This window comes from Arvicanthis niloticus, unplaced genomic scaffold, assembly GCF_011762505.2.
Source record: "Arvicanthis niloticus isolate mArvNil1 unplaced genomic scaffold, mArvNil1.pat.X pat_scaffold_1009_arrow_ctg1, whole genome shotgun sequence".
NCBI classification, from domain to species: domain Eukaryota; kingdom Metazoa; phylum Chordata; class Mammalia; order Rodentia; family Muridae; genus Arvicanthis; species Arvicanthis niloticus.
Genome location: NW_023045036.1, coordinates 1 through 17,500, shown reverse-complemented (window position 1 = coordinate 17,500; position 17,500 = coordinate 1). Strand labels below are relative to the sequence as shown.

Genomic DNA, 17,500 nt, shown 5'->3' with positions numbered 1-17,500 from the left:
AAAGCCAGGCTACCTGGGTTCCACTGCAAACTCCAATTTCCTCATAATTCCAACACTGAGCTGAAAAACTTCGCCTGCAAAGTGAGATACTCAACTATTCCACAGATTATAGACACTAAATTATTATTCTGTCTGCTTTTGAATTTTTTAATTTCCATAATAATTCTTTTTTTTTTTTTTTTTTTAATTTCAGGATTAACTACAGAGAGTTGGAGTCTCAGAGAATGTGTTTGCTTCTTGAGGGCACTCCTGAGGTGATTCTTACTAATCTGGACAGCACACACCAATATGGTTATATCCTCCATTGAAAGCCAACTTCATCCCAGATGCTACCCTTGGCACTTGCCTTGAATCTATGGATTTACAGCTTTACTTCATATAAAAAAGGAGGTATGGGCACTTAAGAACTATTTATTTCCAAATGAGCTCACACTGGTGTGCCTCTGATGGAACCCAATTACGTAATCCTAGCAGGTGTCAGAGTGCTTTGTAGTTCTAGAATGATCAGTAGAAACGTTTGACGGCCAAGGCCTACGCTTCTTCCTAAGAATTACCATAGGCTGACTGGGTCAGGCCTAGCATTCTATCTTGCAATTCAGAGATGTGGGTACAAGTCTTGAGTCTTCTGTCCGGTGATGTGACCATTGAGTGATACATAACCTATCCACCCAAGTACCAAATTTCTTATCTGGGATGATGGTGTGAACCTCGTTAGGAAATATTTATAACCATGACAATGGTAGTGTCAGCGCTATGTCCAGAAAGCTAGAATCCCAGTTAACACTGCTGCTGTCCTGAGCCACTCGTTCGCCCTCTTTCCTTAGGCTCCTCTCAGCTGAGAAGCCAAGCTTTTTTGCCTTGCTTTTTCTCTTTAAAGAAATCACCTAAGGCCGGGCAGTGGTGGCGCATGCCTGTAATCCCAGCAGTTGGGAGGCAGAGGCAGGCGAATTTCTGAGTTCGAGGCCAGCCTGGTCTACAGAGTGAGTTCCAGGACAGCCAGAACTACACAGAGAAACCCTGTCTCAAAAAAAAAAAAAAAAAAAAAAAAAAAAAAAAACAAACAAAAAGAAAAGAAAAGAAAAAAGAAATCACCTAAGCCAAGTAAAGTAGCCCACACCAGTAATTCTAGTACTCAGGATGCCGAGAAAGGGCTGTTGTAAGTTCGAGGCCAGCCCAGACTACAAGGTAAGTTCTAGGCCAGCATGAATTATGGGAAACTTGAGAAACTCTTGTCTCAAAAAATAATCAATCAAACAAAAACAAAACAAAAACAAACAAACAAAAAAAGCCCTATTTAGCTCCTAAAATTAGAAGGGGCCAGACCTCCCCCAACACAAACCTCCAGGAACTAGCTCTAAACAGGGGCCAGTACCTCCAGTGCTGCAGAGGGTTAAGGAACACACCTCCTCCAGGTGTCGTCCAGAGTGTCTTTAGCCCTTTGAACCTGCAAGCTACTAGAGAAGCTTCAAGGACGCTTAGTGTCCTCAACTCAGCCTCACCCACGGAGTACAAATTACCTCAGGATACCAGCAGCACTGCCCAGCTTGTCTGGTGTGTGCAGCAGGCCAGGCCCTGGGCTTCACTGCAACTTCAGAGAAACCTCATTGTCACCCCAAGGCAGGTAGTGTCATCTCCATGTGCCAATGAGATATAAAAGGCTGCCACACCTGGCCCAAGCCTCAGGGTTAGAGTGGCAAACAGAGAATTACACCTGGCAGCCAGATCCAGGACGTACGTAGGCCATAGGCTGAACTCAACCAATCCACTGGACTGTCAAGGTCATGCCTGACCTCACTTCCTTTATATGCTTCAATCCCTCCACACTGGAGTTCAGGCCTTGCCCTTTTACACATAACAAGCACAAAGACAACAAATGTTCCTCAAGCCAGAAGGGAAGGCGTCAGAAGAAAGCTAAACCAATAGGAAGCCATTACAGGGAAGTAGCTGAACTAAAGCTTTTAAAACTCTAAACAAAGAAGCCGGCACCTTGTCTCGAGCGCTTCAGGACAGCTCGTGCAAAGAGCAATATTGTTCCTGGGCTATCTCAAAGTAATGTCCCTACTGAGGACTGCAGAGTAATAGTCCAGCTGCTAGTGCACAATAAATGAAGGAGAATTGTCTTCCAATTCAAAACAGCGGCTTGCTTGATCCAGCATTTTTCAAACACAGTCTACTTAAAACAAGGTAAGAATGGATCTCCTTTGCCACGGGATATCTTGTATTGTTTTTGTTTTGTTTGCCACAGAGTCTCAAAGGAGTTTCAACCTCCTGCCTCAGCCTCCCAAGTCCTGAGACCGTCCTGTACTCTCATCCCAACCTGCTTTTTGTTTATTTTTTTCTTCCTTTTAGATAGAGAATATAATAAGCTTCCAACCTTTAAAAGCTTACTTATCGTATATCCTAAAGTTTTGGATTTCACCCTTTTTTGAGTACAATGCTGTTACAGTGACACTAGGGACTTGAGGTGATACATCTCCCAGAAGGCCGATTTCTGTCTCACAGGCTCCACCACTCTGTAATGTTCTAACCCTCTTCACAAGAGGCCCTGGGCAGACAAGTATTCCTGAAATCCTGAAGACTCAGTGCCCCACAATCCCAACAGTCTCAGGGAGGCCCTTCATTTTCTATGTGGCCAACATCCTCAACCCACCCGGCCACACTCCAAACCCAATGTCCCCACAGCTCACCGGCTATTCTGTATCACTTCGTTCCCTCTTCACAGGTGTCACAGGCACATCCCCGTTTACACTCTCAATCCCACTGACAGACATCAAACTTCTGCGCTCCTTCTGGTTGGACTTGTGTTCCACTTTCGTGACTCTGAACCTGAGGACAGAAAAGAGACGTGACCGTCTTTCGAATTTCCCGTTCCAAGCAGGAACTGTAAGTTTAAAAAAAAAATTTTTTTTTCACCCGGAGGAAACCAAACAAGCTCAGGCTAAAGGGACAACAGCAACAAAATCGCCACCAGACAAGAGGGCACATTTCCCTGCAGGCCCCTGCACAACATCTCTAATAGTTTATGGAGCACACAAAATAGATCAGAAAACACTTAGGCTGAATTGCTCTGTGGCCTCAGAATTGTGGTTCCCAACGGTAGCGTGGCCATTAACTACAGAACGCTAGGCAACAGGAAAAGCCACTTACAACTCAGACGAGCATAACCAAGATGGCCACTGCATAACCACCTTGAGCAAATACACACCTGCCGGGCAAAGGAGCCAAGGGGTGACTTCACTACTGGAAGGTGTTTCTGCTTTTCAAAGCCAGATTTAGATTAACTTTCCCTCGAGATTGAGGAAAAACAATTAAATAAATTAAAGAAGAGAATGTCATTAAGAAGTGTGAGAACAGGTAATTGACACTCTGTCTTTCCAGAACAGTGTCATCAAACCCGTAGAGCCTTCCAGTAACTACATTTTTATAGTGGTGGCCTTGTCCAAAATGAGATCACAAGCCACATAGAGGAGGAGTCTAGGAAACAGAGACTATCCTGTCAACCTGGAAGAGTCTTAAAGCAAACATTCTGAAAAGCAGCCATAATAATCAAATACCCATCATCCCCAACGCCTAAGAGGGGGGTGGACTTTGAGCCCTGAAAAATGCATATTGGAGCTGAACTGAGAATTCTCAGCACATTTTTCAAGGAGAAACAGAGCGTGCTTTGTCCACACGGCCTCGGGGTCTCACTCACTGCGTTCATACATTCCCATGACTCTGACTCTTGATAAAAGTCTGGTCATGAGTTGTACTGCTCTGCCGTGAGAGGCAAACAGCCCTCGGCCTTGGCTATGGCTACTGGCACACAGAACAAGACTCAACAGCTAAAATTACACTAAGAACTTTAAAAATTCACACTATTCCTTGGATTCTCATGAGGCTGAAGCTACTCTAAAACCTTTACCTGAGTTACCATTTTTAGTTTTCACAGAAGCCCTGGGAAGAGGCTATGATTGCCTTTTCATCTTGGGCAGGGGTGTGTGTGGGGGGGGGAAACTGAGGTACAGTGACAGAACAGTCTGTATGCAGTGGTACCACAACTGGATCAAGGTAGAAGCAATGGGCCCAGGCAACATTTCCTAGAGGTTTGGCTACCCCAGCACTTACCCAATCTGACTCCTGTATGGGTGACCTTTCCCAGTGTCACAACCAATGCAATGCACAACTTCCTGTATTAACTCTCAAAGCGCATGAGTGTCCCCTGCAAACCTGCTCATGTCAAGTCTTACTAAGCTGTCCATCCAACAGCAGGATCTTTACATCACATGTGGATCACAAGGAAATGATGCCCTGAGACTGAGGGACCCTGGGAACAGCAGAGGTGACCGCAAAGAGAGCAGTCACTGCATCTGGCGTGGATCTTAAGTGGCAAAGACTGGAAAGTTCTGGACCAAATCTGTATTTCTCTATTTCTGATGCATGGCAGCATGCCATTTCCTGATTGCCTGGCACTTTGGTGAAGAAAAGTGATTAGCCAGAGCCAGTGGCATGGGAGTCAAATGATACATACCAGCCCAGGTTGCTTTCACTAAAAGCCCCCCCTCACAGTATCTGCCACAACTCTCTCTGTTTACAAACCTGCAGAGTCAGGAGTGGATGGGGCCTCTGGCTCTGGATAGCTGTGGGAAAAGCCATGCACTGACCTGATCATCTGTTTTAGATTCTCACAAGAGAAATAGAAACATATGTTCTGGAGACAGTTGACAGTCTGGGCTCCATCTATTTACACAGAGTAATTAATTCCTCATCTTAATTAATACTTGTTCTATATGAGCTATCAAAAGCTGTCTGGTTTGTCAGAAACATCCAGGATCCAAACCAGGACATATCAAAGAAGCCAGACTCATGAGAAGATATAGATATAGATATAGATATAGATATAGATATAGATATAGATATAGATATAGATATAGATATATCTCGATATATATATATATATCACAGATATATATATATATATATATATATATATATATATATATATGTGTGTGTGTAACCATAGCAACCAGGTCCCTCACAAGTAGCATCAGGACCCCTTACCTGCCCACAGAGAGGACTGTGACCTCGCCTTGTCGCCGTGGTCGACCCTCTTTCGTCTTGTTGGTAGGTTTTATGAAGTGCCATCGCTTGTGCCTGCAGCGCTGGCACACGTCCCGTTCAACGACACCTCCCACTGTGTGCAGATGGTGACCGCAGACATGCTTCCCTGGGGTGGCCCCTGGTGACAGAGGCCCAGGACTCACAGGTGGGCTCCCTGGCGTGCTAGGAGTGACAGGGCTGAAGGGGAGAAGAAAAGGAGAGGGAGACAAGGTAAAAATGGCCACCTAGAAGAGACCCCAGTGAAGGCAGTTGTTCCCTGAGATGCAGGAGCAAACCCTTCAACTGTACAAATGAACTTTGTGAACTGGCCCTGGGTAACAGCACTCAGCTCTCAGGACCATGCAACAGCTGTTCATTCAAACAATGGTAGCAGCTGGGCTGAGGAATGAACCACTGTTCCCAAGGAGGGCACGCAATCTGACTTCACATTACTCTTTTCCAAAACTTCCATTCTCCTTCTCATAGAATCACACTGACTTCTCTCACACATAGCCAAGAGTCTGCCTAGAACGCCAAGCAAGGCACCCTGAATGTACCACGGAACGGTTAGAATATTAGATCCAATCTGACTGTTACATCAAAGAAAAAACTTCCAGGTTAAGACATAGAAAGTGGTAAAGGAAATGCATGCTGATGTGGATGACAACAGAAGAGTAGCCAACTGTCTCCTGAGAATGTCCTAGTGTTAAGTTAATAAATCCTGATGGATCTTTACAGTATAAGCATTCATTTCCTCCCCATAAAAATGAGGGCATTGGGGCACAAAGAAGCAAAGCACCTAAGTGGTTCTGAGCTCCAAACCTAGAGAGTCAAGTTGTAGCCCCGCTCCCCCACATTCATACCCACAGCCACACACAGTGCTTCAGAGACAGTAGTTGACCAGTTGGGTAACCTAGAAGACATTTGGTCAGACCAGCTAAAATATATAAAGCAGAATTATAGCTACAAGATATCAGTTACTTTCAGAAAGCACATATCAATCTTACGCTAGAAAAGGAGGATTCAAACAGCACAGGTCTGGACTGACCAGGAATCAGCCCTCTACTGCACCTGAGATCAATCCCTAATCCCCTGAGATGTGCAGCAAGAGCCCCAGAGTCACACAGAAACCAGCCTCTGGGCTGCTGGCATCCAGTGGACTAGCACACTTCAAAAGCAGTACAGGCCACACTAGAACTGAGGAATCAAAACAGTAACTAGAAGTTCTCACATGCTCTTTAGCAATGTCCTTAAAGCTGTTCGCATACAGGCACACAGTAGGAGCTCCCTGGCAGAACAATGTTAGCTTGACACCATGGATTAGAAAACTGAGCTCATCAAGTGCACTCACTCAACAGTTTATCAGTGATTACACAGCCCAGTGACAGACCCACAGTCAACTGAGTTCAAGCTGCTGGAAGCTAATAAGTATTCAACACCAAATATCTATGGGCAAAGGTAAGAAACATCAGTCTATGTCCTAAACGGCATCTCCAGCACTTGAGCACGTGGCTCAGGGTTCGGCATGACCCCTCTAATGTGCACAGACAACACGGCCCGTCTGACAGACCCATTCACGATAAAAGAGTGTCAGGTGCACCTGGCAAGGGGCCACATACAAAGCAGGAGATTCTGCTTCGAATGGCACCCATCCAATTCAACATCCTGTCACATTTTGCATCTTCTCTAGCCACGGAACCATTCCCAGGTGGCCTGTCTACAGAAACCTGTCCACATCAGCACCACCAGAACAGACTTCTTTCTTGTTGACCTTCCTCTGGTCACCAGAACCCCCCAAACTCCAACCTGTACCTCTGAGAAGGCTCCCACACCCATCTCTATGCCCCACCAGCTGAATCCTTTCAGAGCAAAGGTCTGTGACTGCCCTGCTCTAGCCAACACTGTATCATACACCCAGTCAACATTCCTTGTTAGAGAAATGGAGAATTGTCTAGACATATAGTTATCTGTAACTAATTACAGAAGAATCTGGTGCCCAACAACCATAACCTATAACCTATAACCAGTAATACCAGGTATTCCAAACTGACCAGGTTATCATTTGGTTACCGTTTGTTCATAAAGGTCTCGCAGGACCCGAAGTGCTCTGTATTCCTGGTAGTGATTGAATGAAGTTAGCACAATGGTTTATAGTCAATGAATCTGAAACTCAGCAGGATCATTTAACTTGAGAGGCAGGACACAACCAACCACTCGCGGGCTCTGAACCTGCTCTTTGACTCTTAGCCACTAACCTCCCTTTCTCTAACAACTACCGTTTACCACCAGAGTTCTCAACCAGGGTTACTGAGAGCCAGGATGATCCAAGGCTTACTCAGGCCCTGATATAAGGCTGTCTCACATAGGGAATAAGCTTGGCAAAGCCAGTAAAGGCCTAGAGGAATGGCCTTGGAGGAACTGACTTCATCCTGACTCTCCCATGGGTATCAGCTCCATGGCCACTCTGTGTTCCGTCTGTGGAGCACTTGAGATATCCTGTGCTCCCCTTGCGCAACACTGTGTGTCTGGCTTCCTGTTGACTTCACCCGCTGGCTGTAGGATAGCTTTCTACTGACTGGATCCCATTTTCCCCATAAAAGCTGTATCTAAGATGTTGTGCCGCTTAATAAACTTGCTTGGCATGAGCTCTCAGCCTACACAGAGCTCCTCCTGGCCCCAGCTTTCTGTATTCCTTATCTTGTAATCCTCAGCCCTTGCTCTCAACACCTAGAAGGTTCTGGACCCAACTCCCGTGAGCTCGGGTCACTGAGTACTGTGGTCCTGGGAATACTGTCAGTGTGCAGAGACATTTGAGGTTGTCACACGTTGAAGGAGAGGGATAGTGGTCTGTCATCCAGTGAGCAGAGATGAGGGGCTGTGTTCAGCAATCTACCTTGTCCCAGCCATTACTCTCAGCAAAGACTCGCCTGACCCCAAATGCCAGTAGTACCAAGGCTAGAGGCCAGCTCCAGCTGAGCAAAATACCAAGGGCATCAAGCCGAACAAACACATGAAGACTGTCTCTATCCACTGGAAGAGAGGCACTCACCTTTCAACTTCGCCCACGCTGTTATCAGATACCATGGCTTTCAAGATATCTGCATTCGCTAAGGAGAAAAGAAGAAGCACTAAATGAGGTAAACGAGCAATCAGTCATGTTAGAAAAGCTGTCTGAGAAACACCTCAGTCCTCTCAGTTCCCAGAGGCCCGGATGAGGAGGGTAGGAGGTTTACTTCCCAGTTGGCTAACTGCCTTTGCTCTGCTCTAGGACTACAGAAGCCCCTAAATCAGGAAAAACACTTCAAATTTATGTGACATAGGAGGGCTTAACTTAGAATTACAGTGTTCGTTCTTTAAAACCCCACGGATGTGAGCTGTCCACACACTGAACCCAAGCTTCTTAGGCCCGACCCACGCCCTACGTTCCTACTTCTTACAGCGTGGCCCATCAAAGGCTGCTGTGAATGTCAAACTTCTTTTGGTTATTTAATTGTCAAGGCCAAATGCTATTACCAACTCCTAACCTTTTCCATTGATTTTTAAGCGCTGTTCTCATGACTAAGCACAATAAATTTCTCCAGAGAGGAAAGAATAAAAGGATTACGATTTACCATGTGAGCCAATGACAGGTAGCATGTAGCAGTTTACATCACATGACATCCCCAGAGGAGGACAATTAACGCTAGTTCTAACTCTGCTGCTAGGAGAGTTGAGAGGCAAGGGTTCCCTCACTGTGTGCTTCACAACCTGACTTCCTTTTTGCCCCTCCCACTTTTTCCCCTACCCATCCTCCCATGAAAATACAATACCAAAGATTTAAATCCACTTATGAGCTATGGTGCATCTGTTGCCTTACATAAAAAAGAGAGTGAGTTCGTTGTCATTTTAATTTGTTTTATTTGTTTTGGGCTCCCCATGATCTCCAGTTTTTACTACCTTGGGAATCACAACACCTCAGTGCAACTTTTAGAAATCCATGGAGGGGGGGGCAGTATTTTTAAGAAATATTTACACATGTCATCCCTTTCCTAAACAAAGTACCTTTTTTGCTCTTTACAACTGTGAGGGTGTCCAAACGAGCTGTCAAGTACGAGTTTTTATTGTAAAACCAAAAGTTTTTTGTTATTTCAAAAAAAAAAAGCCCTGAATTAGGTCTATACTATTTCCACCCATACAACAACAAAAAAAGACACATTGACTTTGACACACTTCATAATCTTGTGACATATGTCATATAATGGGGATTCAGGAAAAGATTTTTCGTTCAGGTAATAGGTTGGAGTGTTACTTTGGTTTCCATGTGCTTCGGTCCCACAAAGATTCTGGTGTTGAAACCTCGGTCCCCATTACAGCTTCTCTCTGTGCTGTTATTGCTACCCTTGGCTTGCCACCCACTGATGCTGCTCTCCCTCAAGTTAGGTGCATAACGGCAGCAAACAAAATGGCCATGTGGATGTGGTGGTGTGGGAAATGGTCCAACCTCTGAATCCAGTGAAGGGGATTAGGTTACTGGAACACAGCCCTCAGAATTCAGACAGCTCTTGGGATCCTGCCTCTTACCCTTAGTTCCCAGGAAAAGGTTGCTATAAAAATGAAAGGGCTGGGGCTGTAGCTCGGCGGTGAGCATAGCTTAGCATGCAGGAGTCCCTGCATTTGAGTCCTAGCCTCTACAGGGAGAGAGCTCTCTCCCCCCATCTCTCCTCTCTCTGGCTTCCTGGTTGTCGTGTGTTCTTTTCCTTTCCCCCATGCTCCCAACAAGTTGCTATCCACTAAGTTGTAACCCAGCCAGGTGGACCCTCATCGGAGTCCAAATCAACGAGGCTGCCTGACTTGGACCTCCATCCTCTCCATCCTCTCCATCCTCTAGACCATGAGCTACAGCAAACCACTCTGCTTTTAAAAAGCACTAGATCCGTGTATTCCATTATCAATAACAGATGAACTGGTGAAGAAGTATAGTCTCACACATGACTTATATAAAGTACATGGTAAACGGCCGGTTTGTACATTCCCATAATTTACCAAACATGACCAGAAAAAATAACAACAAAGGGAATGGTGTCATGCTGGCTGTAATGGATTCTATAGTGATAAGCATTCAAAAGAAAACTGTTTAAACTTCCCTGAGGAAAAACTTCCCTATAAATGACGAGTGCCCGGTAAATAAGATGTGAAATTATTGACTAGTCCTTGATGCTTCTCACTCCTACACAATGCCAGAAAAACCCTGCTGACCACACACACACACACTCAGTTTGGCTCTCTAGAGAAAGGAAAATTAAGAGATAGCACACTGGGGTTACTCAGGTTCTCTCTCCAGATTAGGAAGATAACCTAACCGACAGGTGTGTGGGTGTGGGAGCTCTTAAAACCCTGAGAATTTCCTGAGTGAAATTTCCTGAGTCAAAAAGGAATGTCTTTTGTCATTCATAATGAGCCACTTGATCAGACTGAGGTGAGTCAGGGTGAGGCCAGTAGGCAGAAAGGCCCTGAGATCAGAGGATAGCAGCTCTGGGCTCCAGCCCCTTGCTCCCAATGCCTGGCTCCCCGCCCCTAGTTGGTCCCCTTTAACAAACCACTGAATGTAAGAGCATATTCCTGCCTTCTGGGAGCCATTCTAGCAAATCAGCAAACCTGAAGAAGAGACTGTGGGGATTCTCAGATTCTTAGTGTGCACGTTAGAGGAACAGAGCTTGCATGCAAAGCACGGTAGCCTTGTGCCTGTGGTAGACCACACTGACTCCCTGGCAGAGTCGGAAGTTAATTAGATGGTAGATGGAGCTGGCATTTGGAGGCAAAGAACTGGCTGAGTTGGAAATCTGCACACATCCTGTATTGGAAGCACAGTATGGGCTAGAGAGATGGCTCAGTGGTTAGGACAAATGCTGCTCTTGCAGAAGTCATTTGATTCCCAGCACCCATGGGAATAAATCTTTAAGAAACAGGCAGTGTGACCACACACCACAACAAAATGTGCCTGCCCAGCAGATCAGCTACTATATCCAAACCTCAAAGGACAGTGAGGTAAGCTAAAATTGATTTCTAAAATGAAAGGCACATGCCTAAACCCTAAGCAAGAATGCCACCTTGGGAAGCCAGCTGACCACTCTAAGTGTGTACAACTGTCCTCTCCTTCAGCCTGATTTTTCGTCCCCCTTCTGGCTTAAATCTATATTAAAATTCTAATAAACCTCAGTTTTACTTCATTAAAAAAAAATATTGCCAGGCACTGGTGGCGCATGCCTTTAATCCCAGCACTTGGGAGGCAGAGGCAGGCGGATTTCTGAGTTCGAGGCCAGCCTGGTCTACAGAGTGAGTATCAGGACAGCCAGGACTACACAGGGAAACCCTGTCTCAAAAAAACAAACAAAAACAAAACAACAACAACAACAACAAAACCACACCACCACCACCACCACCAACAACAAAAAACCCCATCATGACTGCATCTGACAAATTAAATTACCCATCTGGCGAGTTAAAAATACAACACAGGAAACTGCTCATATGTCAGTAATACAAATGGCAAAAACTATGTGTTTTGGGCGTAAACAGAGAAAGATGTTAACAGAGAGCATGTGCTTCATCTTATTCCTTTTTAATTTCCTTTAAAAAGTTCGGAGTGCACCTATAATTTGTAAGTATAGAGAGTGTCTGTTTGGGAAGATAACAGTGAAGTCTAAACTGAAATAAAGTTTGAAGCTGCGCTAGCTATGGAACACAAGGCAGGCGAACGAGGTGCTTGTTCCATACAGTGGAAGATTTTAGCCTCAGAGTCAACCTGAAAACAGGTTATAACCTAGGGTGCTGGAATCCAGTATTGTCAAATCCCATGCCCTGATGGGAAACCTCTGGGAGACAGACCCACACCCAAGTATTCTTGTCTTTTTGTTCTTATTCTAAACACCATTCTACTCAGTTTATTTATTCTTTTTATTTTCAAACTATCAAAATTGAAAGAGAAAAATAGGCTGAAAAACAGCACAAAGTTTAGAACTAGAGAGAAGGCTCGAACCTCGGGGACCTCAAGCCCTTGGAGCCTCCCTTCCTTCACCTGTAAATTGAGTATACCACTGGCTTTAGATAGATGTGTTGAAACCTAGGTGAGATCACGTATCAAACTACTAGCTCTAGGCTAAAGACAAAGTGCAGCTGGAACACAGGCACAGATCTGAGTCTGGACCAGGTGGGCACTCTTGCTGAGTGATGTGGGGGACAGAGGTCCCAGAGAGCATGACAAGGTGATGACAAGGTGTCACATGCTGATGGACGTAGACACTGTAGCATTTCAGCAAATGGAGTAAGGAGAACTACAAACATAAACCACTAAGATCAAAGAATCTGTTCAGGTTTGGGTGTGTCCTAAAATTCACTCATGTGTCAGAAACATGATCTCCCAAAGTCATACTGATGGCATTTGGAGGAGGGGCTTCAGGGTGATTGGGTCAGGAAGGCTCTGCCCTAATGAAGACACTGGCCTGCTCACAGATTCTCGGATTCATGGATTACTGAGAGAGTGATTTTTTTTTTTTCCATAAAAGCAGGTTCTTTCTGACACGATTGCTCTGTCTCCTCATGTCTCAGAATGTCCCAGGTCAGAATGTATCAATGAAGATCTTCTCCAGATGCCAAGCAGATTCTAGCCCCATGCTTTGACTTGTTAGCCTCTGGAATCATGAGCTAAATAAACTTCTGTTCTTTATAGCTTATCACGCTTGTGGTACTCAGTTATAGCAACAGAAAACATTATCCTATGAAGATAACCCCCAGCATTCAGAACAAGGACCCTAATTCATTTAGTAACAATTGGATCCTTCACTTAAAAAGCTGATTTAAAATACATTTCATAAGGCTAAGCATAGTGGCACATGCCTATAATCCCAACGTTTAGGAGGCAGGGGGAGGCTGATCAGGAGTTCAGGACCATCCTTTGGTTATATACTGAGTTCAAAGCCAGACTGAATCTATCTCAAAAAAATATATGGAAAAAACAAAAGCCCCTATGTCCTGATGCTTAAGCTCTTCCGAGTGTCCACATTTAATACTGGATATCCTAGAAGATACAAACCACAGAGGCAGGAAGCAAAGCAGCTTTGCAAGTAGTGTGGAGAGGAAGCAACAGGAAGAGATGCATACATCTTTCAGAGTGGGGTGCTGAGGAAGTTCTAGAATATGCTGACACTTTTGTGTAGCTATTAGAAAGGACATGAATGCTACTCAACTCCCCCCTTCCAAATGGTTAAACTGGCAAAAGTGTGTGTTTGTGTGTGCGTGTGCGTGTGTATGTGTCATGTGTGAGAATATATTCATATGTGTGCTCAATGTCAGAGCTCAATGTGGGTGTCTTCCTCAACCACTCTCCTTATATTTGGAAATAGGCTCTCTCACTGAACCTGAAGCTCACCAACTGGCTAGACCAGCTCAGAGCCCTCCAGGACCTCACCACATCCATCCGCCCAGGGCTGGTATTACCAGCACTTGCTGCCACTCCCCATTTCTTACCAGGATGCTGGGGATCAAACTCATGTCCTTAAGTGTGAAAAACAAGAACCAGGTAAAACGTGAGTCCTTATGACATCCAGCACGTCACGTGTGCTATTGCACCCAGTTGTGTAATGTAACTCTCACTCTCTAGGAGGAAACGGAGGCTTTATAAAGTCATGTGACACAACCTAGAAACTATCAACTCTCCTGGCACTCTCTGCGATGCTGAAGTAATCAAACAGCACCGAGGCTAACTCTCCTTGTTGGGACAATGCTAAAAGCTGAGGTGTTACAGAGCTCAGAATAAAGCAGTTTGAAACCATTCAAATTCTGACTCTACAGAGATTTTTTAATAATACGAAATGCCCCGAAGCACGAATATACCCTACCTTCATTTTTCATAATGTAGTGGACAATCTGCCCAACGGTGTCGCTGTTCTCATTTATACTGTCATTCAACTCTAAAGAAAGAAAAAGGACAGGGCGGCATTACGATTGGTCACCCACAACAAGTCAATTAGACACTTATCTTAGAGCCCAAGACCTCACCGACCACCTTCCAGAAAGTTTAAGCACCCTCACACAGCGTAAGAGTCTTTAATCCTTCAGCCACACCTTCCCAAGGCCACATTTTGAGCTCCTGGGCAGAACACGAATTTAAAAGTTAAAATTAAAAGTTAAAAGAAAAAGGCGCAGGACCATTCCAGCAATCTCTCAAGATCAAATATCCACTCACTTGGCATGACAATACCGGAATGCATGTATCTCTGCCCTCACTTTCTCTTACTTCTCCTTATGACCTTAAACCCTCCTGGGAAACAAGAAGAAAGTTCACTAAAGAAAGGCTATCGTCCCTAGGTTTTAGCTCATCGCAGACTTGCGGTATCCAGTTGGCCTACTGATTTATGGTTTCAACTGAACAAGTAAGTATTCCTTCATGTTTATAAACCTCTCTTTTCCTTTTAAACAAGGGAGCTAAATTTGGGCACTGGTTATTTGTTTACAGCCTCAGTTTACTTTGGGGACCCAGCATTAGCAGTCAGGCGGAAAAAGAGGAGCAAGCCTCCATTTGGAAACTGATCTGTATTATTTATTTAGCAGGACAAGTCTTGAGACATCATACAGGGTAGGACAACAACACGCCCATGTACCTGCAAGAGTGTCCTCTACACCCCAAGAGAGGCTTCTCCCCCATGACCTATGGATGGCTGGACAGTCACAGTGAAAGCTGATGGCTGAGCCAACCTGCGTCGGTTAGAAGGAAGAGAGGGGGAGGCCCTGCTCTGTTGACAAACACTCAGGGCTGGTTTGCTCATTCGCTGGGCGTGACTCATCATGTTCACCCATGTTCCACAGCCTCAAAGGTCAGTGGGGGTGGAAAAACCAACAGTCCAGCAAGCTGGCAAGGATTGAGAAACCTTCCCTCACCGGCCCTGTGGGTAGGCTCCACGGGTAACCTACTCCAAATGTCACCTCCCTGCAAAGATGTCATAGAGGGGCTGAGCGGGATGAAGAGCGAGCTGCTAGCCCTCCGGGCCCATCAGGAAAGCTCCCTAAGGCGTGACTGGATAGGAATGTCAGTGAGGAAAAAACGCGCTGTGGGTGGGGTTTACTCCACCACTAGCTATGGACTGCATGTGCAGACAGAAGGAAAGAAAAGATGAGCGCCCACACATTCACATGGAAACGCCAGCCCTTGCTCTACTGACCTATGCCTACGTCTATTCACTTAACAGCCTAGAGTTCGGCCTCGTGGACTTTAGCTAGCATTCCTCCAGTAATACACACACCACAAACCTGATGAGACCCGTTTCGTGTTCCTACCATGTAACAGCAAGGATTAGGTTTATGAGCAAGTGCCAGTCACTAAAACACCTTGTGTCAAAGTCTCACACCGACCCTTCAAGGTAGAGAGAGAGTAACCTCATTAAATTAAACGTCAATAAAATTAGAAATAAATCTACACCGCACAAATATCTGTCCCCAGGCTACCAGGCTCTGACGTAAACACTCAGCAGGTAGTCAGTAAATGCAGGCAAGGTTTCAAACTCTGTGCAGAAAATAGTTTTCCTCATAAAGAAATTCATTTATATTAAGGTTTTTCTTTAATTTAGAATCCCTTCCTCCACCAGTTTTTTTTTAAAAAGCGTAGGTTATTTACCTATCTTTTCCACCTTTTCCTCTTCAACTTCCTGTTCCGCCTCTGTTGTACACCGATAGCCTTTCTTCTTAAGTAAGTGGCAGATGAGGACACCAAGGAGACCCATGACGAAGAAAACAGGGACGAGCACATACGCGATGTATTCCGGGTGTCCATTCCCAGCGTTGTTGGTGGGTGACGATGGAGTTGTCTCTGCTCGGGAGTGTAATGTGCGGCTACCAGTGTTGTCTACAGAGAGGGACATGCGGGACGGCTGTGTCAGATGATTGTGACAAAGCTCTGAGAACATTCCCATTACACTGAAGTTTCGTGCTCCAAAAGCTATGAGCTATACACTGGTCTGGGGATCTGGATAGATGGGGACAAAGGGGACAAACATAGCCTTGAGCTGAAACAATCTAAGACCACCACCTCCTGAACTATAAAATCTCTTAACAGAGGATTTAGGAGGCACAGGGTTTTAGATTTAGCCTGCACAGAATACGCATGTGAGTGCTAAGGGGTCATTGCAGCATACTACTTAGTAGTTGTGTGTGAGGACTCGGGAGACGTGGGGATGGATGTCCAACTATACTTTTAGCAGCACTCTGACAAGGAACAATGATCCAACAACCAAATGCCTCTGTGTATGAGAGGAGCACCCTGACACAGTATCTGCACAGCTTTTATGAAGACGAAACTAACTGCTGTGGGCCAAACACACAGGAGTGTTTCTACAGGAGCAAATGATCACCATCTTGCCTGGCAAACGCCAGGGACCTACGTGCACCACACCAAGCCAGACACAAACATCTTGTCCTCGTGTGGCTTATGTTCCAGAAGGACTGAGCGAACTAAGATGATGACAGCACAAAGAGAAGAAAGACCAGGGATGGCCTCAGATTTCTGGTCCAAGGTCCAAATGTAAAACTGGAAGCCTGTGTGCATTTATTCATTCATTGATCTAAATACCAGATACTGTGTGCCTGCTGTGTGGTGAGCCGCTGCTGGGAGGAGAAGGGAGAACACTAGCATCAGGCGTCCAGATCAGGTCACATGGAAGGAATTCACGTGCACTGAGAGACAATAGCACTGGGGACTTGTCCACAAGAAAAGGGAAGCTGTGGTGAGGGTGTGGTTTAGAACCAAGAAGTTTACTTTTAAATCATTATCACATGAACTTATTCCAGGGGGTGCCTGAAAAGATAGTGTAACAGTCATACGGCTTCTGGAAAGTAAGTCAGAGAAAGCCTGGGCACACCATCATGACAAGTGGTTAGGAAAGAGAGAAAACAGACTGCAGAGAAAACCTGTGGGATAGATGGAGAAAACTATGAGAACTATGAGAGAAGGAGCCCTTTACTCCAGAGGCTGACTGAAGTCCCTCCTGAGAGGAAAAGCAAGAACTGCAGCACAACTAATTGCCTTATAGGCTGCTGACATACAGATTGGGTGGATGGAAATGGATAAATGGATGATGGATGGACAGATAAGTGGTTAGATGAGTAGATGGATGGATGAGAGGATGGATGGATGGATGATGGATGGATAGATGGAAAGATGAGTAGATGGAGGAGTGGATGGATGGATGGGAGGGTGGATGGATAGATGGATGGATGGATGAATGGATGGATGGATAGATGAGAGGGTGGATGTGTAGAATGAAAAATTATAAAGGCCATTTATGAAATATGTGTAGATTTTTTGCTTTAAAGAACGCGGAACGGAAATAAGATTTCAGGCCTTCACATTCCAGGTGAAGGACACTTGCTGGATTACATTCCTCAAGCCTCTCCA

At 45.2% G+C, this 17,500-nt stretch overlaps 1 protein-coding gene across 1 annotated transcript in view; it reads right to left on the bottom strand.

Moving 5' to 3' along the window:
- Positions 1-15,954, bottom strand: part of LOC117701407 (RELT-like protein 1) — a 25,274-nt gene extending 9,320 nt beyond the window's left edge. The window contains exons 1-5 of the mRNA XM_034493117.3: positions 15,725-15,954; positions 13,953-14,024; positions 8,129-8,186; positions 5,041-5,277; positions 2,688-2,826 (exon numbers count right to left, since the gene is read on the bottom strand). Coding sequence (XP_034349008.2) covers positions 2,691-2,826; positions 5,041-5,277; positions 8,129-8,186; positions 13,953-14,024; positions 15,725-15,830 — 609 coding nt within the window. The 5' untranslated portion in view covers positions 15,831-15,954 and the 3' untranslated portion in view covers positions 2,688-2,690. The remainder of the gene's footprint in view (positions 1-2,687; positions 2,827-5,040; positions 5,278-8,128; positions 8,187-13,952; positions 14,025-15,724) is intronic.
- Between the last annotated feature and the right edge of the window lie 1,546 nt (positions 15,955-17,500).